The following is a 24921-nucleotide window of genomic DNA, read 5'->3' on the forward strand; positions in this document are numbered from 1 at the left end:
ATTTGCATCGAAGCGTTTTTTTTTTATAGTGATTTTAATCACTGTCAGATATCATTATACTTGATCCAACTATGCCATGTTACCACTGTGCCGCGACCCCCCTGTGCTGGGTTTTTTTTTTGTAATGTTCTTATTGGTGGTGTCTGATGAAAGCCGGCCATAGTAACCGTCCCTTCCATTATTGGGTTAGCCAAGAACCATCTTTGACACCCTAACATGTAAATGAGGGCCATCACTCTCTGTATCATATTAAGTTTGGAAAATAGAAGAATGTAAAACTGATCATTATTTTATGAATATTTCGGTTTTGGTTTCGATGTTGGTTAATAAAGATTTAAAACGGTCTTTAAAAAATTTTTTAAGTCATTAAAATTTAATTTAGTAAAATTAGATTTGTGAGTAATTAAACGACGTTAAATATACTTTATGTTGGTAAAAAAATTGTAAAAAGTAAAAATTAAAAAATATTTTATACCTTTAATAAAGAATTTTCATATATACATCTGCTCAGTTTGGCATTGAACCTAAATGAAGATTATTATAGTAATAATAACAAATATATGTATAATTTTGATTAACAAAGGACAACCAAAAAATTATAATCTATTGCAAATATTTATGACTCAATAAGATTTCTCAAAAGGTAAAGAGATATAGATTAAAGTAATAACAAAAATTATTAATAAGCTTGTGGTTAATACGAGTGACACGTGTTCAATTATTGTCTACAATATAGCGGCAGATTAATTTCAAAAATGAACTTTAATAAATAATGACAGTCATAACATAATATGTATTTAACAAAAAAAGGTCGTATATTTGAAGAAAAATGACTCATTATTTATTAAATTTAATTATTTTTATCACACAAGTGATTACTAAACATTTAATAAGAAATATTAATACATTTCAAAATAATAATAACAAAAAGTAAACATAATACATAATACAATTGAGAAATACTGATACATATTTCAAAACTCAAATAACAAAATATACCAACTAAAAATTATGCTGAAATTTTGGTTTTATATTAAATTTACTGTTTTTGAAGATTTTTTTAGATTTTATATGATTTTTGGTATTAAAACCGGTTTTTTAAATTTTAGTTCTTAGCCCTGTACAAAATATTAAATGATTTCTAAGATTAATATTATAACGCCATTTATAAAGCTGATAATGACATAATATTATTCTGTACTGTATTTTATTAATAAAAATAATAAATGTTCTGTCAACAATTTTACAGTATACATGTGTTTCTATTAGTTAGGTTTTTAAATGTTGTAAATTATTGCTTAAAAAATTAGACACTAAATTAATACCACACAGTTATATTTTTAGAAATTTGACACATACACAATACTGAAAAATACTACAAAAGCCTATTGGTTCATTAGTTTGTCATTTTAGATTATAAAAACTGTATACTAAAATCTTTAAGCACAACCTATTTTTTCTGTGTAAAATATATTAAAAAAGTGTTTCTTAAATGATAGTGCCATTGTTAGATACTAGTAGGTAAGATATGTTTCACTGTAAATTAAATGTTATCATAATTCACAAAATACGTAGGCCTAATTTTTTTTATTGAAAATGGTACTTTAAAAGCAAAAATAAAACAATTTCTTATAAAACATTTTTGAAGCTTCTTCAATTTGAAAAAAAAATGGATACCCTACTGTGTTCACTTTTAGTCCTCATATATATTTAAACCTAATATTTTAAATTATATTGGACTCCTGAATTAATTACAATATGATAGAATTGTTCAATATTTAATATGATAATTTCACCCTAAATATACAGATTTTAATTTCAATTACTATAATTGGGATAAGGGAAGTTTTGTCAATTAAAAAATTATGAACTATTATCATTAATATTATGATTTTATAGATTATTTCAAACATAGAAAAGTTGATTAATAATTGTTTTAAGGGTATTAAAATTATAAAACTGAATGTTTGGTTCGTAAATGTATACATTGTATACAGAAATGAAGCTTCTATTCCTTTCAACCTATAAATCAATAATAATCAAAATTATTTTAGACAAAAATTAAATTATTGTTATTATTAAAATATTAATTTTTAAAAATCTAAACAAATTATCATCTAAATTTGAATATGAATTGTTAATAAATTACAAAAATATTTAACCAATGAAAGAACTGTTATTGTTTAAAATGGGCGTTGCTTTTACTTCTTCCGCCAATAATTAAATAGATGCGTCATTCTGTTGCCAAATTATTTGGTGTATACACAAAATTGAGAATTAAGAGAAAAGTAAATTAAATATTACATTCACAAAAATTGAATATGGACTATTAAAATCTTAACTTCCTAATTTAAATCTAATTATTGTGTAGTACATGATTTTATAATATTATTGTTACAACAGGTCAGTCTAAAAATGAATAATTTTCATTTTCATTTTAGTACTCGTTAGCTTTTTTATTTATTTTTAAGTTAAATGTTTAATATTAGAACAGAATATTAAAGTAAGCATTTAAAACTAAGATAGAAAAAAATTGTTGCAAATAAACGAATTATTAATTAATGACACACACACTACAGCTAAGCATTTCATTAAAAAAATCATTATGTCTTAATTTAACAATTAAAACGAACAATGGAAGCCTTTTAGTGTACTCATGCTATCATTCGAAGGACAAACCAGTTGTCTCTAAATCAAGAACAAGGATTTATTGGTAGCCTATAATGTCTTTGAGAAAGCGTTTTTGGTCGATGTTGTTGAACCGGTAATATCAACGGCAGTGTTGCCGTTCATGAGGTTTATGACGTCACGCGTCCTAAATCGATTGGCATTGTCGACGCCACTGCGTCGTTCATTAGAGACCGCAGCGCTCTCGTGTAACAATTTTCAATTTAAGCGTTCCCGCGACCAGCATACCCCTACTCTCCTCTCAGTCTGTAGGTGCCAACGCCATTGCCAGTTCGGACACCGTGTCGTTTGTGTGTGAGTTTGCCTTTACCAAACTAAATTGTTTGCACCGGCGCAACTCAATTTTTTATTCATTCTATAACGGAACAGAGGTACGTTTTATTTTTATATGACTTTAATATAAAAATATCAAAAACATAAATAATAAGTTTAGATTAAGAAATTATTTGTTATCTGTTATTGCATAACTCTTCTTGATTACCGCCATGTTTTTTTTTAACGGTCATGCAGGTTGTCACTTAAAATAATAATAAATGTGTTTCTTTAGCTATTTCTTACATTTAAAACGTTAAATGTAAGATTATGTCGAAAGTAAATATTTTAAATAGTTTAAATAATTTACAGTATTAAAATGTGTTTTTTTAGTTAAATCCAACGTTTGAATGTTTTTATTATAAGGTATCTTGGTGATTTTCTAATAGTGGAAATTTGGCAGTTAAACTTTTCGATTCTTTCAAGAAATGTTTAAATTTAGAGTACTCGGTTTTTTCAGGTGTTAATTCAGTTTTACCAACCTCTGAAAATTTTTTTTTTTTTAAATTATTGTTTTATATTAACGTTAAACAATAATTATAACTGAAAATTATGAATGTAATTTTACTTACATTTTCTAGAAATTAGACTTTTATTATGATGCAGCTTATTGTTATAAAATAGGTCCATTTTTTCCAGTTTTCTCAAGTGAATCATTTTCCCGCCAGAGTGCGTCTATTTGTCTGTAATCGTGAGTATATTTTAAATAAATGAAAAATAGAAACTTCTCACATGATATGGTAATTTAATTAAATTTTGTTACAATAGAATATCTACTTCCTTATAATTGTTTGTTGGAAATTAAAAAAGTCTAATCTTAAGTATGACGATAAACTGAGTGGAGAATATAGATATGCTTCATTGAGATAAATGTTTTGAGGGAACTTATTTAATTAGGTTATTCTAGGAAACAAAAGTTTTAATTGTTAAAATCTAGAATTCCTTGCTAGTAATAAATCTTTGTGTATCACTGACAAATTGTTATAAGCGGAACTAGATATTTTTATAAATCTTAATACATACATTTTAAATGTACTTAGCATGTTTTCATGATTAGAAATCTAAGGTGGAGTTAGGGGTGAAATTTGAACGCTTTGCCTCGCGCAAAAATAAAATTATCCTCTCTAAAGATGTTGAAAATTATTTATAACGTATATAAATATATTTTTAGGGAAATTTGCAAATTATAACCTCCAAATTTTTGTCTTACAATTAAGGTGGATGGGAATATATATATATTTTTACAAAACTACCTAATTGAAGTGAATCTGCAATATATATTTTTGCAATATAAATATTTTCTCCTAGGTGATTTTGACCTAATTAAGCATTACAGCTCTATCCCGCCTAAGTATGACCTGATACATATTAATATATCATGGAGGTAGTTATGATGGAGTTATTTATTGATTTGTAGACTGGTAATAATATCAGTTTAATGATACCAATATGAATTAATCTAAGTAAAGGTAGTTTCCTATGATATTGGTATAATCGTTGTCTTAATTGCACACATATAAAGAAAAATTTTGATGGTGATCGTTTCATTATTTCTAATTGTGAAACTTTCGAGACTTCATTAATAGAAAAAATCCTTTTTTTTAGGAAAGAGATGGCCTAGGGACATGATTAATCTTTCCAGATTTACCATTATTTATAATGTACAGTTTCGTAAGCAAGATTTTAGTTTTAGGTTTAAAAACGTATTCACTATAGGTTAATAATAGACTTCTGTAGGGTTTCAATCATAACCGCCACTCAAAAGATAAATTAGTTTCGAGGGGAGGAGTTAAATCTCTAGAAGCCTACCTCTTTTATAATAATTACACCATTTATAATATATAACTATATATTTTTTTGATATTATTCAAGTTATTTCTTGAGATTTTGCTGTATCATATGTTTATATTTTAATGACGATTTCATTATTATTAATATCAATAATTGAATAATTTAACTCTCCGTTAAAAATAAAAAGGTCGCCATCTTGATTTACTACAGCGCGATCTATCTATTTAATTACAATATAATCTCTAATTATTGGAATTTCTTTTTAAAAATGTTTATATTGTATTTTAAAATGTGTTCTCAGCAAAATATAAATTTTTGAATAGATGGACATTTTATTCACACTCAACTGTAAATCAGCTTTATAATATCTAAATTGACCAAAGTATGATCTCTAAATGAACTTCAGTTTTTTTCATAGAATATTTTGAAATTTTAGAAGATCTAATCTAATTTACTTAAATTCCAAAATTCCGGAAAGAATATGCATAATATTACATACAAAATGTGTAGGGGGATTAGATAGTAAAGTCCCTAAAGTTTTTGTTATAATTTTGTTATGGAAATTCAATTAAAATGTAGTTTTTGAATAAAATGTATTTAGTTAAATAGTTAAAATTATTTATTTTTGAATCAACTAAACAGGTTTCATTATTAAAATTTTTCTTATATTATGTTGTCATGCTACATTTTAAATGTATTCAAAAGTCAATGTTTATTCAGTTTGACTGTAAAATTAAATTTTGTTGAAACTCTAATACAAGTTAACTAGTTTATCATTTTATAGGTTATGTTATATGTTAATCTTAAATTATTATTTTTTTTTTACTTAATTTTAGTAATTTTTTTTACCAAATGAATTTTTAAAAATAATTTATTTATTTAAAATTAAAGAAAATAAAACCCAGTAAGTTAAAAGATAAATTTAATTAAATATTTATTTTTTTACTACTTTATATTACGTTTCTAAATGGTTGACAAACAGCTTAATAGCATTTTAATATTATTTTTAAACTATCTGTGTATTTGTCATTATTAGTTGTTGACTATATAATAGTTAGAACATATAACTGAATATTTATTTTTATATTACCATTTAGTGTTGGGTGTTTTTCTCGAAAAGAATTAAGTTCTGTTGTGTTAAATTTTTCATAATTTAATACTTGTTTCTTAATTTATGAACTTGACTTTAATTTTTTCTAGCAATCTACTGTACTTTTTTTAGTAGTTTATCAATTTATAGTGGAGACTTCGATATTGAATTAATTTTTAATTTTACTTTTATTCAGTTGTAATTTAATACTAAATAATAGCCTATTAAGTTGCATGTTGTAATAGAGGAATTTTAAGTAATTTATTAAAATTTTCTATAAATTTTAAAGTTGAAACCTTAATTAACTTTGAATTTTATATCATTTTATGTTGTAATTTTATTTTTATTTTTGATCCGTATTTTATAAAATTGAAAGTCCTATAATAAAAACGTCTTACCAGGTGATTTCATCTGAACCAAAATTGAAAATTAATTAGACAGAATATTTTTATTCTATAGTATTTATTTCTAACTTTTTTATATTATTGTTTTGCTTTATTAGTATATATACATGTTCGTTGAAAATGCACGTAGCATTTGATGTATGCATTTTATATTATTCGTATGCTTGCTATTTTAGGATAAATTTAGGAGTTTTTTTTATTTCAACACCACTTTGGTATATTTTAATGAATCTTTATTTTATAAAAATGTAGTGACTAAGATGCCATTTGTAAAATGTATTTTTTTTTTCATTTCTTGTTTTTGTATTATACAAAAAGTTAGAAGTATAATTTAAACACAAAAAAATATGTTTGACGTAAAAAATGATTAAAAATTTTAATTTTTTTTTTTTGAGCGACTACAAGTTATCATGATTTATACAATTATTAAAAAAGTATTTAATAATTATTGCTAAATGCTTTGTGTTGTCCGAAAAAATATATATGTACAATAATATTATCTTTGTGTTTTCGAACGCAATTGTGTTAATGTCATTAATGAAATTTTTATATATTACATTTATAAGTAGGAAGTAATTTTTTAAGAAAATTTATTGAAATTAGTATACTTTTTAACATTTTATTTTTACTATACTAGATTATAGAAATATTTTTTTTATGTGAAGTCTTACAAAAATTCGTTTAAATCTTTAATGAGTAGTACAACAATTTTTCTCGAATAAATCAAAAATACTAGATGTGTAACACATTATTTTTTAAATTTATATATATTTTTAATATAGGCTAGTATTTATTGCCTATAAAATACAATTTCATTTTTGTAAATATTTCATTAGAATTGTAAAAATATCGGTAAATTATTACTGTACCAACTAATGATACAATAGTTGATTTTACAATTGATTCATTTTTTACTTGTGATTATTACAACTCAAACATCCTTACTTCTTCAAGAAAAATAATTTATGAAAATATGTTTATGTCAACATGAATAAACTATTTCATTTATGTTGAATGATCCACTATGTTATTTTGCAGCTGTTGTACGATAAATTTTTTTTCCGTTGGCAAGGCGTTATCGTCTTTGTTTCGTGAAACTCTACAACTCCCCTTTCTCTCTTCCATCACATAAGCAACGTTGCTACGTCGTTATGGCTTCGTCGCATACACCAGTTTAATGTTGTTGTATTTTATAATCTAAATCAATTCCATTCCAACGTTGCCGATAGAAATGTACTGCGCTGCGTTGAGCACAATTTCATGCGCATGTACTGCATACATAGCGTTCAGTTTTTTTTTCTGTTGTCGATGCATACACTGTGGTTGTATTATGTACTTTATTTAATGACATCGCGCCTGTTGGCCTTGTTATTATTATTATTTTTTTTATAGATAACAAATTAATACATTTTTTTTTTGACATAACTTTTTTTTAATACAAGTGACCTCGAAATGAAGGTCATTTGTTATTGATATACAATTTTTATATTTAAAAAATCTTGTCTTTCCCCTCCATTTTTTCAAGTTGAAATGTTTTTACGATAGAATGCGCTACATACAACCTAACGCTTAGATTTTTTCAAATTATTGAATTTAAAAGTTTAATTTTCGTTTTTACCTAAATTACTATGTTATTTTAAATACGAACTAATGATTTTTTATATATTTTTATTACCTGTATCGTAATAAGTGATGGGCATTTTCGATTATTTTAAACTATCGAATAGTATTCGATAGTTTTTAAAACTATCCAATAACTATTAGAACTGTTTTTATACAACCGAATAGTTTATTTTTAGCATAAACTATTCGAATAAATTATCGAATAGTTTTAAAAACTTGTCGAATGAGCTACCGAATGGTTTTAAAAAATATTCGATTAGTTCTATCTAAAATTTTTATTAAGTTTACTTAATTATAATAAGAAGATAATTAACGAATTCGTGAAATAAATTATTATACAATTAATAATAGTAAAAATTGGTGACAGGCATTTTCAAATATTTTAAACTATCGAATAGAATTCGAATTGTGTTTATACAACCGAATAGTTTATTTTTAGCATAAACTATCAAATATTTAAAAATGGATCTATCGAATGGATCTACCGAATAGTTTTAAAAACTATTCGAATATAATTGGTAACTATCGAATATTTTTTGAGTGACTATCGATAGTTACTATTCGATATATCCCATCACTAATCGTTATAATATAGATATACTAGGGTTTCATATAAGAAGTAGAATTAATATCTTAAAAAAGTTTTGATCAGTTGAATATTTCTTTATACCATGTATTTATTATTGAATTTGATTGTTCGACGATTTAACTATTGACACGAATTAGGGTAAGGAGGGAATATTTCCCTGAATTTTTATCAAAAATTGTAACATACCAAACTATATTATAGCTAGTTTCATACGTAACTTATAATAACATAATTATATTCACTGTTTAATAAAATTTAAGTTAGATTTTTTTGGTTTCCAGGAAAATATATTTTTCATAGGAATTTAAGCTCTTAAAATAAAATATTTCCTTTGTGATAGTGTTTAACATTATTTGTAAATAGAGATTTAGTCGAAATTTTATTTTTATTTTCAAGCATAGTTTTTTCTGATGTTGGTAATGTTTTATTAAATCAATGTGTATCTAGTAAAAAAGCTTAAGAGTAACGCCCTACCTAAACTCCATCCTCCAAGAACCTCCACTTGTTTCTAGTAGAACATTCATTGGCGTTGCCATGGAGGTATAAAAAACCCATGATGTATATATCTATATGGTGAAGATATATGGTGGACAGAATAATAAAAATATTTTTTATATATCCCCCAAGACAATACTGTGATATTGCCAATGCTTCATTTTTTAATTATACCAAAAATGTTATATTCATTACTTTTATCTAATTTTTCAATTTTAATTTGATTTAAAATATTAAATTAAAGAAATATATGTTGTAGTAAATAGGGGCATGGTGTGGTGCAGTAGATCATTCAGTTGGCGCTTTTGCACTAATATTCAACTACAATGTTTGCTGCCTGTTCCCGGATCCATGACCATACGGGAACTTGAACAGTGACACACACTTTGCCCCTATACTGATTCTCTTAGCTATAATAAGGTTGCGTCAGGCTGGCAGCCAATGTAAAAATGTTAACAAACCATTGCAAAGTAGAGTCGACCCAAATATTTGGGATAGAGGTTAAGAATATGATGATATATTTTAGTAATTTAATAGTCATAAAATTTGGCGATTTACAATAATTACTAGTTTTAATTTTAAACTTTTGTTGTTCTTTTATTTGTGAACTGAATTTTTACGTGTAATGCCGTTTTATGATTTATACGTATTCACAAATTTATATATTGATTAGAAATATTGTTATTGTATATGTTTAAGTAAATATTATACTACGGTATCTGTTAGGAATTATTGATCAAATAATGTATTTTTATATTATTAAAACTTGTGTAATTAAATTGTTCATGAATTTTATTTTTAGTATTGTGTTATACATTTTTCCAGCTGTGTATTTAAGAAGGTAGTATGGTCCAAATACTTAGAAATAAAAACTTAATAGCGGTGGTGTAGAGAGGTGAATATTCCCACTACTCAACGGTTTAAAAGCTATTAAGATTCCAAACAAAATTTCTAAATACGCCACTGTATTGCTCATTTATTTTATTTAATCAATGATTTAATTAGGAGACTATCAAAATTATCAAATTAACATGATAATCATATTGTTATAATGTATATATTTATTTATATTGATTTATAATGATAAATATATTTTTATTTTTGTGTAGGATTATTAGAATTTATAATGCGAGGGAATTTTCACATTAAGCTAGAAATAATCAACAACTCCCATAAGATATTAACATAACAATTTTTAAACGTAAATATAAAATTTGCAAATTATATGATTTGCAACTTTTATTAAATAGCATATGCAATTTATTAAAAATTGAAGTTATTCTAAGTTAATTTTTAATCATGGTTGATTAAATGTTTTTGATGATACTATATAATTTTTTATAAGTGAATTATATTATATTATATTTTATTTGTAATTATTTATTTTGTTTTTTGTACTTAAATAAAATATTCTTTTAAAATTAATGTATGCAAAACGTTTAGTTTCGTTGCTTAATTGATGATAGTCTATATTCATATATCATTTTATGCTCTAGTAATTTAATAGAAAGTATCAAGTCTAAAAATGTAATAATAACCTAATATAAAAAGTATCTTTAATTAATTTAACATTAAATTTACGCATTTACTAATGCGTAAATAATTTTGATAATTTAATAATTGTGAAAAAGTATTTGTACTTTTAAAAAACTTTATTATTATTTATAAAAATATCGTATGTAATTCAACTTAAATTTAATTTAATTTTTACCTTAGGCTTATAATTTTCTGTTATTATTTTAACTATGAAATATCAGTATGAAAATATTATTGTTTCAGATTAAAGATGAAATCAAAAAGAACAGTTGATACTATAATGCAAAAAATTAGGCTACGGGCCGTTGTTGAGCTTCAACGACTAACAGATGAAAATATTGTTGAAATTTTAACGTGAGTCATCCAATATATTTCATATAATACCCCTTCTTAAATGAACTTTATAAAGTAATTATTAGTGCTTAATTTCTAGATTAAATACTTGATATATTGTAGATTGCATTTTAAATATAAAATAAAAATGTATAATAATTTTGATTTTCATTATTTTGAACATATTAAATAAATAATACCATCTTCAGCTATAGTCAGGGTATATTTGCGGTTCGTAGAGTGTACATTATTTACATGCATATTTGCGTATATAATATTCTATATTATTAATTTGGTCTCTAAAACTGAGTTATTTCCTTGCTAACACGCTTTCTATTTAAACCTCCTATAAATATATAGAAACCTATATGATGTTCATGTAAACTTTAAAAAAATTTGAATGACGTCTTCCACTGATATCCTTATAAGTATTGTATTTTTCAACGTTTTCGAGAAAATATTCTACTCCGATCTAACCAAGAGTGGGTTATTTATAAAGGTATTTAAGGGATTGATTAAAAGAAGAATCTCTTAGGAGAAAATTGTCGCTAGAATTCTTTTTTTTATGGTCAGTAAAATATATCTATTTATATGAATATATCTATTTATATTAATATTATGCAATTGAGATATTGGTCCTAAGAATTGAATTTGATACCAACACATATTTCCTAAGCCTTGAATCCTAAAAGAAAATTAAAAAATTAACAATAGACGAACATTTATAATCGTAATTCTATAGTATCCATACTCGATTAAATGTATGATATCACATTGAAAAATATAGAGCTGGTATTTTAGTATCTAGGTTTTAGTTTTTCAGTCAATTAATTGATATTCCATGAGTTGAGTAACAACATTTTATCTTTGATATATTTTCTTTCAGCAGTCTGTTTCTAAGTTAATCAGATTTTTATAAAATGGTTTTTTAATGTTTTACTATATTAGAAAATATAATCATAGGTATTTTTTGTTTAACTCCTTCCATTTATGATAATAGATATTTTCTGATAAAATTTAGATTTGCAAGTTAATGAATCGTTTTTATTATAAATTTCTTTTTTTAAATTTAGTGAATTAAAAAAAAGAAAAAAGACTGTAACACCACCTTGTCATGATGAAACTGAACCTAGTGTTAAGAGAATTAAGTTCAATGATAAAGGAAAAGAAGTATTAAAATTAGTGTTATCGCGAGAAGGGGAGTCTGATAAATTTAAGTCACAATTTAAGACTACACTTTATAGTCGGATAGTTGACGAATCTTCTGATGATCCAGCATCTCCTTGTAGTGTAACGGAAGTAGATTCAGATAGTAATGTTCAAAATATTAGTTTAATTGGCAAATCAAGTGATATGAAAAAAATTTCAACTTTAGAATTACGTGATAAGTCCATTAAAGATCAAGAATTGTTAGATGAAAAGAAAGATAAACCTTGTAATGAATTGAATAGTCTAATTGGTAAAATATGGGTTCGGGATGTACGAACTATGATGACAGAAGCTATGTTAAAAAGATATTATAGAGTGTTTAGTGAGTTAAATCAACAGTTGGCTGTAAAACAAATATCAACTCTTACAAATACACAACCTACTGTTGAAAATACACAATCAATCCCTATAAATACTCAATCAACCCTTATAAATACACAACCAACAAATCAGTTGTTAATAAAGGGTAATTTGAAGCTTGTAGATATAGAAATGTTGTACAGTAAATATTTTAGCAAACATGTACAAGACACAATTGTCATAATTGCCAATATACTTAATATAATCTCGTTATCAAACAGACATCATAAGGCTCGAATGGATGAGTCATTTAAAAAGAAAACTGAAGCGGAGAAACTAAAAGAGCGATGTGATGCAAACAGAATACATGAGAGACATAAATTTATATTAGAATCTCAGCTCAAGTATAGATTTATTGAAGTCGTATCAATGTTTAGTGATCAAGATTTTGATCACGCTTTTCAAATGTTCTTCCTGAGTGTACTGACAGTTCTTCGTGTACTCGACCATCCAAAGTTTAAAAAAGGAAGTATTTTTAAAAATTTAGTACTCTTGCTATGGAACAGTCTGAGGAGCTGCAACCTTGATAATCGCAGAGTTTTCACTATGTTTCGATCGAAGACATTTCGACCAGACTGCATCGAATTAATCAGTCTTATTGAAGATAGTCGTGAATCTGATCCTGGTATTGTGGATCGAATGTCAATGTTTTTTATATCTAATATAGATGCTACAGATTTCCAACGCGTAATAGAAGGAGTTACTAGCGATACAAGTGCTGACATGTTGGCCACATTAGTGCATGAAGCATCGCAGAACATTCGTCGAAATTCAAAATTTAAGGATCCTCTAAAAAATAATATTAACTCATCTGCCAATTTAGAAACTACTACGATACTCACTAATGCAGTTCAAGGTTCCAACGAAGTTATTAAACATTGGGTTATAACAAAAGGACCTAACGGGACGTATCAGTAAGTTAATTTAATTTAGTTTTCTAATTCTTTTACTTAGTCTCTGAAGATTTTAAACATCATATTTAAAATTATACTTGTATAAGTTAGAAATTATGCATGTAGTGGAATAGTTTTCTTATATTTATTGTCTTAGCAGTTATGTTGCTCAATATCTTTAAAATTGTTGTTGAACTAGTATAGCCATTATGTAAGAGCTTCTTTCATAAGTTTCTTTATAACCTCTTCAGGTTCCGGTCTATAAAAAGAGTTATAATACTGATAACTCAATCCAGATTTACAAGGGTTATTTTCATAGCATCATAACTTTTAATATAGAACAGCGCGATGAATGTTCTAAATACTTATTAAACTTGTGTTAAATATTTTTATAGTAACTATTGTTTCATTATTAATGATTCGATTAAAATTTTTGCAGACCTTATCCAATGACAAATGAAAATAAACCTCCTAGAAATACAATCAATGATAATAATGAATCAATATCATCTGTTAGCCCTCAGTTGAACTCTTATTATGAAAATTTTTCGAATACATTGTTAAAGAACGTTCCTGATTTGATGGGTACTAAACCGATAACAACTAAAATTAATTTAGCTTCGTCAACTGTGACCAGTGGGGGGTCACTACCAGGAAAATTTGTTGCATACGATCCTAAAAATAACACAGTTAAAGCTATTTCTAGCTCAAATATTCAGCGAGCTGATGGCAACACGTATGTAGTGAAACCTTATCAACTATTTAGGGGTCAAATGAGACCAATGATATCCCAAGGAAAATCTAACGGTATCATTCTAGCGCAACAACCAAAGAATACTGATGGACCTGTTCGAGTAAGTAAATGATATTTATTAACAATAATAAAAATTATGTTGATAATTGTTATCAAAAACATTAACTTTAGATAACCCAAGTTAAGAAGCATAACTTGAGATATCCAAAAGTCGATATCGGCAATACTGGGAAAGTTTCCGGATTCTTATGTTCTATATTCTATCATTAAATTTAGTAAATAATTATAATTTTGGTCTAATTACACATTTTTTTTTTGCTTAACACTTTCTCAATGTATAATCTGCTGCTCTTTAGTATCGACCTATTCCAATTATCTTGTTGTTTAAAGGGAATTCATAATTTGACCATTTATATTCCGCGTAGGGAGGTTAGTTCGTCGTCGGTAAGAGGAAGGGTAACTCGAACTATTGAAGTGATCTCTCCTCTCAGCAAACTAAGACCCCCGTAATTTACTTACAAACACGAAACCATGTGCATTAGGCACTGTCGCGTTAACAACTCAGCTAAGTCGTCACTTTCATTTTTAGTATACATTACATATACATATATATTAGAAAATGAAATATTTTTATTAGAAATTAGTGTCATCAATAACGTCGCCTGCACACCGTAAATGTTTTCCTCTAAAAAAAATGAATTAATTTTACTTAAAAATATAAAATGGCAAATTACTTAAAAATATACGCCATTCATAAAAGTTTCTATTTATGTTGCGGTTGTTCAAGAAAAATAATACAATCTTTTATTTTATAAGTTCTGAAAAATTATTTAGGAAGTAATTAAATGTAATGCAATGATACTTTTTTTATAAATTTTCAGTGTTATGCTAGAAACTGTAATGAAATTGCTACTATTATGTGTAGTACCTGTACTTCAGTTAAATATTGTTCTCACAATTGCCAAGTAAAATTTAATTACAGAATAAAAAAAGTTGATAAAATAATATTTGCTAATAATTATATATTTTCTTTTTAGAGATCAGACTGGTATGAAAAGCATATAAATAATTGTGATAGACTGCAAAAATTAAAAATGCTACAACAAAAAGCTCAAAATTCCTAATTTAATTTAATGAATATTAATTATACATTTTTTTTTGTTATTGTTCTTTATAGTTGACAAGTGATGAATTATGTAATATAAAATTAATAATTTATCTTCAAAAATTTACTATTGTTTTTATACATTATAATTTAATAAATTTTTGTTTAAAAATATTAGTATGTAATAATTTATCAAAGATGCAAGTTTTTATAAACTGTTATTTTTTTACGCAATGATAATTTCATAGGTTGTAACTATTAAATTTTTATAAAATTGATTATTTTTGTTATTTTAATTCTTTATTGTCCTTTGTGAAATAATCTACTTTTTAAAATGAAAATCATGTAAACTTGGTTTGTCATCATCTTTATATTTTTGATCCAATTATTTTATACTCATTAGTCAATTATGAATAAATTTAAAAATAAAAAAAAAAAAATTAACTTAAATTAAAGGTAAAATATTTACACAAATTTCATGTTCCATGCACCTAGTATAAAAAATTCGACATTAAGGAGTGTTTGTCATTTGGGGATACAGGTAAAGTACAATGAATTGTTTACAACACTTAATAACAGCATTGGCACTCAGAAAATAATCTTTTTTTTACAAAATAAACATTAATAAATAGAGGTAGTTTCACAATTTTTTACAAAAAATTACATATAGACAAACAAATAGGTAATAATAATAGTAAAAAAATATAGCAGGAAGAAAGCATAAGAGAAATAGAAAGGACGGGAGTTGTTATTTAATTTAAAATTAGCCATGAGAGTCACTGAATTATTCTGTTTTTATTTGTTTTGTTGGAGGTTCACTACTCTGAGAATTTGAGTCTTCAGAGAAAGCCAACTGATGTGCAGTGAATTCTGAAGGTTCTTGTGAGTGGGAATCACTTATTGAGAAGGCTAAACATAATAAGAAATAATTATTAAGCAATGAACAAATAACACGTAACAAACCATGAAATATATTTTATCTCACATGTATTGGAATCGTCAGCCATAGAGAAATTTGATGCCACTTCCATGGGTCTTTTACCTAATATATTTTCTTTATTAGCATGAGAATGTTCTTTGGACTTTTTTTTCTACAAAAAGAAAACACACTTATGTATACTGCACAAATTAGCAATATTAAAAATGTATATAAATCACATAGTGTCCAGGAATTTCTTCCTAGTTTTGATTAATACAATTAAGAATTAAACGACATTCTAAATAAAAAAAATAAAAAAATATGGAATTTTTTCAAATTAACTTTTATTAGTTATTGAATTTAGAGTTTTAAATGTTTTGCATAGCTGGATATTAATAAATAATTTTGAGAGCTAAAATAAATTTAGAGGTATGGTGTGACGCGATGGACACACTAGTTGCTGACAAAACTTTAGTGTAAAGCCAAGCCTACTGCCGTAGGTGAACGGATAGTTGGCCATGCGTGCACTTCTACGGTGGCGAAAACGCACTATGTTTCCAGTGCAGAAGGCAACAGAAAACCACTGCACTTAATTTCCCCAGGATATACCATTAGTAAAACGACAAGGTAAGACCTTTAGTAGAAAAAAAAAAAATTTAATTTAACAATGTATTAAAATAATTTTCTTATTTTTGAGGGACTGATTTTTAAGGATGTAGCGTCCAACTCAGGGGCATGGTTATATATATTTAAAAATATTCTAATATTATTATTCAGTTTATTATACTAAACATTAACAAAATGTTTCAATGACATGATTTATAAGAAATTTTTGATAAAAAAATAATATGTTTAAATAATAAAAAATCAATATTGTAATTATAATACACAAATAAAAGATTAACTAGAATAGATAAAGGAAACTTAGATGTTTTTTAAAGGAAACTTTTTGAAAAACGCACAGAGCAATAAGATATAATATAAAATACATATAGAAGATCAAATAGTTGTATAAATTATCTGAGAAAAATATGGAAATTTGGCAAATTAATCTGGGCTAAATTTTTATTTTGAACATTTGAATTAACCACAAACATACTAGAATTAAAAACTTAAAGAGAAGAACTAATGGTTTTTTTATGTTAAAAATATATAGGTTCATATTTCTATCGTATAATTATTAATATAGAAACTATTATTTTTCATTCACTATTAAATTAATTTTATAAAATAACCAAAATAATTGTTTAATAAATGATGAGCAACTAACCTGATCATTGGATATTATAGGTACCCATTTATAAATTTTCATAGTAGTGTCTCCAATTGTAACCCATTTTTTTTCCCTGAAATAGAAACAACAATTATATTTTAAAGAATCACAAAAACTAAATAATGAATTTTATATAAATAAAATACAAATGTAAATTATAATATAGTAATTAAAAAATATATAATAAGATATAAATATCACACAACAGTTAGGGTTAAGAGTTGACAAAGGCAATTCTACCTTTATTAAGATAAGGCAAAATGTTTATTTCTCTCTTCAATTACAGTAATAAATTTCTCACGTGAAACACTAGTTTTTAAAAAAAGAAACTAAAATTCATTAACAATTCTAAATAGGTAGTCTTGTTTTTTTTCCGCATTAACAATGATCATTAGGTTTTTACAAAATTGGTAGTTAACAATTTACTCATTTAAGAATATCAACCAAATGTTTATCATCGTATTAAGTTATATTAAATTTATCTTTTAATTTAATAAATTGAACATAACGGACATATTAAAGTGTTTAAATAACATTTATAAAAATTTGAGTTTGAACAAAAATGGCGAATCTAGGTATCTTACCATCGCCGAACCTTATCCACCACTTGCATGACCCGCTTGATGTCATCTTTCGCTCTGCTTCTTGTTTCTGCACGTACAGACCGAGACATCATAATATTCACAACCTTTGGCTTATTAGGCTAAAAGGTTGAGAACGTCTAACAAACCAATTTCCAAACAGGAAATTTGACGAAAAACGTCAAGGGTTAGACGAATGGCCAACGTTTTGTACACAGGGCGAGATTATACATATCGCAGTGTAAACAAACTATAAAATAATCGATAGGTAGAACGAAATATTATCAGTTATCAGACGCCACAGCCATGCCGCTTTTGTGTACAAGTAGCGCGCTCTAATTTTTAATCACTCAATTTTTAATATTAAAATAATTATTATATTAATATTGATTATTTTTAACCTATTGTTAATTATATGTTAGAGGCTAAAAAATAATAATAGTGTCAATTTAGTGGGCTAGGGAATAAATAAAAAGTGTTATAACAACCGATGTTATTATAGATTATAAATCCTAGGATTTACGTATATAGCCAAAAGATATCGACATTGCTATCATTTTGTATAGTTGCATATTTCAAAATAAAGTAACTATTTTATAGCGTCAATGAATCTAAAATGAGATCCTTAAATTTTTAGTTAAGTACTTGTAGTTAAGCTTCATTAATAAATGTCTTGATTTCCTTTAACATGCATGCATTACGTTATTTTTTTAAACTTGAAAATAATTTTTTAGAGATCATACTTAGAAATAAATAAAAACATTTATAACTTTTTTTTGTCAATTTTGATAACTTAGGGGCTCTACAAAAGTATCCAGGTTTACCTACAAACCAGTGAGTTGCTACTCTTCATTATAAATTTAAAAAAGTTGAAGGGCTTTGTATAAAAACAAAATAATTTCAATTTTTAAAAAGCTAAAAAAACAAAACATTTTCAATATGTATCCTTACAGAACAGTTATTTTAATATCACTATTTTTAAATTAATTATTATATTTCTTGGATATATGCATACTTCGTTTTAATCTAAATTTAGAAGTCGAAATGCGATTTTGAAAAAAAAAAATGTTATTGTACAACATCTATGTTTAGTATTTAAATAATTTATATTATTATTTTAATAATATAAATTTTTAAGAATATAGGAAATTTAGAATATTTATATTAATAATAGTGGGAATAATAATAAAACAGTAAAATTTTTAATAATTGTGCCTAATGTGTATGTACTACAATTACTTAATTTTTTAATTTTTAACCAGCTTAACCAATCAAAAAAAATTGAAATTAAAAAACATATTTCAACTTAAGATTTTATTCTAAAAAAAATAACAATTTATAAACAATAATTAACAATTAAAATGATACTGATTTGTCAATTTTCCAAACCAATCCGTATTTCCAGGTGAACAGGATGATATCAGCATGCTAGGACTAATATCCATACATTCTTGATAGGAAACTTTTCTTTCATAACTTTCTTGATAGATGTATGGATTTTTATTTATATTAATGCTTCTATATAAATTAGAACCAAACAGGTGTTTTAATCTAAAACCAAGAAAATTAACTTTTTAAATTATCCAAATTTTTTTACATTACAACATTTAATGTAAAAATGTTTCAAAGTATAAATAAAAATAAAATATAATAGTCAATATAATTAAATTTTTTTAAAAAATATACAACAATGAAGCATTTTTTAATTACACAAAAATGTATTTCTCATTCAAACTTATACAACTTACATTTTTTACATACTAGAAAATATTTTTTTATCAAGTAGTCGTGGGAATTTTTGATTGAAAATTGTTTGGATTAGTTAGTTTGAATAATTTTTTTATATAACGCATTTAATCATTCATTTTCTGTGGTTGGTCTATTTTCTATACAATTCCTCTTTAATAAAATACTTTTAAACGAGTCATTCAAATTCGAGTTTTTACAATCTTAATTAAAATAAAGATTGTGAAAAGATTTTAAATTGTCTTATGAACTGTAATAACTAATTTTAAATTGTAATACAATACAGTATAATCGGATTACTTGTAATTTTTTCAAATGAAAATTACATAGAATATTTTTGCTTAAGAAGCAACACTATTTAACCCATTTTTGTCAGTAATTAGTAATTTTCTTTATTTGTCTAGAGAAGATATCAAAAAACAGTATACTGTGAGATTGTCAGTACTATTCTTAAGATTTTTATTATTTGATATATTAGATAATTAATTTTCTATAAATAACATAACATTTTTTTAGTTAATCATTTAATTTTTTACAAAATTTTAACAGTATTGTTAACTTATTTGACCAAAATGTGTGATAGGTTTTATTTCTTAAATGACAATATTTGCATAGAATAAAATAAAATAAATTTAGACAAGACTCAGGATAGTGTATCTCTTATGTTGAAACTTAACTACATAATTCAACAAGATTTAAAAAAAAGCTATATCTGAAATTAATAATTTTATTTTTAAATGGTATATAAATTAATACTTATTTCTTTAAAATTGGTATGTAAATGTGAATTTTATATATTGAATTTACTATAGTAGATTTAAAAAATGTTTTGTTAATGAAAAACGGTTAAGAAATAAAAAAATAATTTATAGTATAATAAGAAAACTAATGTTATAGAAAAATGCTTAAAATAGGTTAGACAGTGATAGTAACAAATGAGGAAGTACTACAATTATTGTCTGAGTGAATAGTATTAAAAAAGAAGAAATTAATGGATTGGACATGTATTGAGACATGGTGGGTTGCTGGGATTTATTATAGAAGATAAAAATTCAAGGGGATGATCTCAAATGGAATACATGCAACAAATAATTTAATGTTCAAGAGTATAGTTCTTATAGAGAGACAAAAAGGAAGGCAGGTAATAGGGAACACTGGAGAACTGCTACAAATTAATCTCAAGATGAATAAAAAAAAAAAAAAAAAAAAAAAACTAACCTGGGAAGAACATATGGTTCAAAGGGGAAAAATGCATAGAGCCACTGATCTTTAATAGATTCATCAGTAATTCTAACATGGTCATCCATAACAGGATAGCAGTATGTTAATTGATAAATTTTTGTAACTTGTGCAAATAGCATTGAAATTTTAGAACAACATACACGTAAAGGACTCAGTCGAGAAGTAACTATATTTGATAAGTTTAAGTTTTCCATAAATTTCAAATCTAAAAAATAAATAAATATTAAATTAATAACTATAGAATATTTAAACATGATAATAATGCAAACTCTTTAGGAAATAAAACTACTAGATATTCATACATACTTCTTTTACTATCCATTAAATCTTCATGTCGAAATGAAATTATATAAAATAATGATTGACACAAAGAATAGAACACAGCGTGCCATCTTAAAAGTTCTTCATTAACAACTTTTACTGATTTATCAACTCTGTTTATGTAATTATTACACCAAACAGACATATCACCAACAGTATTTTTCAATACGCTATTGGATAAAGAAAATAATCCATTTAAAAAGTGTCCGATATAAATAAGAATATCATAAAATACTTACTTAATAGAAATAAAAGGTGCTCTACTCATGAAGCTAGCCAAATATCCAGCAGCAGCTTGACGAATAGTCGATGGGGCAGACACATCACAGCACTTTTTCCATAACCAACAACTAAATTTTTCAGCTAATATAAATTTAAAACTCAAAAAGTAATAAATAATATATTGCACATGACTACTAGCATAAGTGGGTAAAATTTCACTTTCAAATACTGATAAAAGATCTTGATACAACAGCTTAGTGTTATCCCACCTGAACAATGAAGTCAACTTAAATATCAACATGAATTCATGAAGTAATTTTACATAATTGTATCATAATTTACAATAATACTCCTTCTTTGTCATAACAAAATGTTTTAATGTAATCAAATATTCTCTTTAAACACATATCTAATGTACACACAAAAGATTCTGATTCTTGTATTTCAGGACTTGCTGATATACAATCTCCATCAACATCCATAGCAAAAATATTTTCTTCTATTTCATTACTTGAACAGGACCCCAATCTTTCTAATTCTTCTTTTGGAATATGTACATCAATTTCAACTAATCTACAAGATTGAAACCAAAATAAAATTTTATTTTACTCATATAATTACTCTACCACATTATATCTATTTACTTACTTATTAATCATTAAATTCAATATATTTCTTCTTAAAGATGGTTCATACTGAGTAATTAACAACAAGTTGTGCACATAATGTAAATGTACTTCAGGACTGCTTTTTTTATATGGAAACTTCTTTTGTAAAGTTGTAATGAGTATTTCTTTTGCTCTAGAAATATCATATTGTTCTACTAGTCAAAATAACAAAATAAGGTATTACCGTTACTTACAGTGGAATAGCTTTTAGTAAATCCTTTATTATTTTATGTACATTTTGATACCCAATCTCTTCTCTTTCATTAGGTATTCCATTAATACGGTCTACAACTGTGTTGTCAACTGAAAACAATTTTTTTTTAGCTCATTCATGTTATTATCATTTTTTTTATTTATTAATTATCTTACTTTGGGAGAAACAAGTTACTAGTTGTTCTATAGCAAATTTAGTGTGGTAATTATGGGCAGAGCATACATCTAATACAAATGTACTATATTCATTCACTACTTCTTCACCTCTATCCTTCCATTTTAGTATCTATTAAATAATATATATTTTCATGAAATTTTTGCTAAATTTTTTAAAAATTTATTCTTACTAAGACCACTTTGACAAAAAGTGTAAGATTTTCATTTAAAATATTCACACAATGTCTTGCATCTTTCAGTAATTTTACAAGTTCAGAATCCTTTAATAGTTTTAAAAATGTATTAAAAGTGAAAATTACAACCTTATTTTTATGAAGACAAAGTCATTTTGATTTATTCAAGAAAATATTAAAAACATAATACTTATATATAATTTTATCTAAAACTAAAAAAGACTAAAAAATTATTTAAATTTTAAACAGGTACACTAAATGATAGTATTTAGTTTATCATTAAGCTCTAAAATAATAAAAATTCTGTCCACTCTTCAAAAAAATGGATTTATGTCCAAAATTTCAAAAAAATAATAGGTATAAAAAGTTTTAATTTATTAAATTTTATATATATATATATATATATATATATATATATATTAATATAAAATTATATTATATTTTAGTTTAATCCTGTAAAAATTTGGTAAGGATTGAATTAAAATTAGATGAATCAAAGTATAATTATTAACATGGAAAAAAATTAAAATAGTTATATTTTCCGCTACAATGCAGTAAAGCAATTAAAAATAAATTAATGATTAACCACTAGACATTTTCATTATTTGTGTTGATAAAAAAACGGGTCATCCATTTATCAGAAAATGATATCGAAATTCTGAGGTAATTTTCAAATTTAGCAATTTTGAAATACTTAGAAAAGTCTCCACACACCCTTGAAACCAAAACTTTTTTTTGTTGATAAGTGTTATGAATTAAAAATAGATGGTAAATTGCATTATTTTGATTATTTAAATATTTTTCAAATAACACAGACCCATTTTATTTCTTTAATATGACTTTTACCTTATTGATAACTCAAACATTTAAAATTGTAAATTTATTATTTTTAAGTTTTACAGCTTGAATAATCAATTTAATTTCAATCCTCCTAATTGTTTTGTCATCAAATATTTATGTAATGACAATGTAATTTGTAGAACTTCAGAAATAGCACACAATGTAGTAGTTATCCAGGATAGGGTAAAATTAAAACATTAGTGTCACAATATTTAAATGAAAAAATTGATTTTAAAAATGTATGATTAATTAAACCAATTATTTTAAATATAATTATTTTAATTCATATTATACAGTACCTTAAAATCATTTCCAGTGTCTCTAATATCACAAATAAGATTATTATACTGAATTTTATCTCTATCATCAGTTTGATCAAAATGAATTAGCATCGATTTTAAATTATTGAAGAGATCAAAATGTACTTTACGTTTTGGAACATTATTTATTGAAAGAATATTTTGTTTTTTTAATATTGAAGGTGAACTGATACATTTTAAATGATTATCTTGAACAACAATGTTATTAGAATAGCAGGAAGACATTGTGCTAATCTGAAACAAGAAAAAATACTAATTTATACATAATTATGTAAAATATTAATGACTAAAAGTGAATTGCATGAGTTTTAATTTTATGTAAATTTAAAGGTGTCATGTTTTCTCCATCAAGTTTGTTCAATGCTGATATAGCAGTTACTTTTAAAACATTCTTTTAAAAAGAAAATTATTTGAATTTTTAAAAAAGTATATAAATAGAAATACAACTATCTGGTTTATAAACTATAGAAATTTAATTTTCATTTAGTTATTTAAAAAGATCAGTTAAATAAAATTAAAATTGGACAACTATTGAAGATTATCATTTATAGGATATATCCTAATAAAAAATTTTCAGAATAACTTTTTTAATATTTGAAATTAACGTCTTTAATCTCAAACAGATAATTGAACTGTACTCATTTTTATTTTAGATAATATATTATTATTTTTTTAAATTGATTGAAGATCAAATTTCATTATTGACCTCTTTGTGAAAAGTTGAATTATCAATATATTTTGAAGATATAAGATATTGTAACTAGTCAATATCGTCAATCAAATATTTCAATAAAAAAAACCAAGATTTATGGGTACATATATATTTAATTTATAAAATAATCATACGAGTTTTTAACTACTACTTAATTTTCATGTAAATAAAATCTTACTTTAACATCTGAGTTCAGCTAAAATATTTGGTTAACAACAATAAAAATTATATGTCATTTAAAAATGTAATATAAAAGTAAAGCATATATATACATATATATAGCATTTTATATACAATAAAATGAAAAAGGTAAAAACTTAAAACAAAATTTT

The 24921-nt window shown here is 24.8% G+C and overlaps 3 protein-coding genes across 6 annotated transcripts; 1 reads left to right on the forward strand and 2 right to left on the reverse strand.

Annotated features, from left to right (window-relative positions):
- The first annotated feature begins 1477 nt into the window (after positions 1 to 1477).
- On the forward strand, positions 1478 to 15622 carry LOC126900299 (uncharacterized). 4 transcript variants are annotated; one of them, XM_050675921.1, is made up of 7 exons: positions 2920 to 3059; positions 3625 to 3691; positions 10772 to 10882; positions 11935 to 13344; positions 13763 to 14177; positions 14959 to 15042; positions 15115 to 15622. In XM_050675921.1, the coding sequence occupies exons 3-7, from the start codon at positions 10779 to 10781 to the stop codon at positions 15199 to 15201; spliced, it is 2100 nt and encodes a 699-aa protein (XP_050531878.1). In that variant the 5' UTR covers positions 2920 to 3059; positions 3625 to 3691; positions 10772 to 10778; the 3' UTR covers positions 15202 to 15622. The 4 variants fall into 4 exon arrangements, with proteins under 4 accessions (XP_050531876.1, XP_050531877.1, XP_050531878.1 ...); XM_050675922.1 differs by having other exon boundaries at positions 2921 to 3059; positions 3640 to 3691; XM_050675919.1 differs by lacking the exons at positions 2920 to 3059; positions 3625 to 3691 and adding an exon at positions 1478 to 1521.
- On the reverse strand, positions 15534 to 18212 carry LOC126900300 (B-cell CLL/lymphoma 7 protein family member B). Its single transcript, XM_050675924.1, has 4 exons — positions 17959 to 18212; positions 17372 to 17447; positions 16168 to 16273; positions 15534 to 16091 (listed from the first exon to the last, which is right to left on the reverse strand). The coding sequence occupies exons 1-4, from the start codon at positions 18048 to 18050 to the stop codon at positions 15967 to 15969; spliced, it is 399 nt and encodes a 132-aa protein (XP_050531881.1). The 5' UTR covers positions 18051 to 18212; the 3' UTR covers positions 15534 to 15966.
- Positions 18213 to 19254: 1042 nt separating this feature from the next.
- Positions 19255 to 24921, reverse strand: LOC126900314 (RNA polymerase I-specific transcription initiation factor RRN3-like). Its single transcript, XM_050675942.1, has 11 exons — positions 24768 to 24921; positions 23857 to 24111; positions 22715 to 22804; positions 22524 to 22653; positions 22349 to 22457; positions 22135 to 22287; positions 21829 to 22059; positions 21504 to 21755; positions 21250 to 21434; positions 20920 to 21148; positions 19255 to 19506 (listed from the first exon to the last, which is right to left on the reverse strand). The coding sequence occupies exons 2-11, from the start codon at positions 24100 to 24102 to the stop codon at positions 19305 to 19307; spliced, it is 1827 nt and encodes a 608-aa protein (XP_050531899.1). The 5' UTR covers positions 24103 to 24111; positions 24768 to 24921; the 3' UTR covers positions 19255 to 19304.

The sequence above is a fragment of the Daktulosphaira vitifoliae genome, unplaced genomic scaffold (genome assembly GCF_025091365.1).
Source record: "Daktulosphaira vitifoliae isolate Bord-2020 unplaced genomic scaffold, ASM2509136v1 Scaffold_3, whole genome shotgun sequence".
In the NCBI taxonomy this organism is placed as follows: Eukaryota; Metazoa; Arthropoda; class Insecta; order Hemiptera; family Phylloxeridae; genus Daktulosphaira; species Daktulosphaira vitifoliae.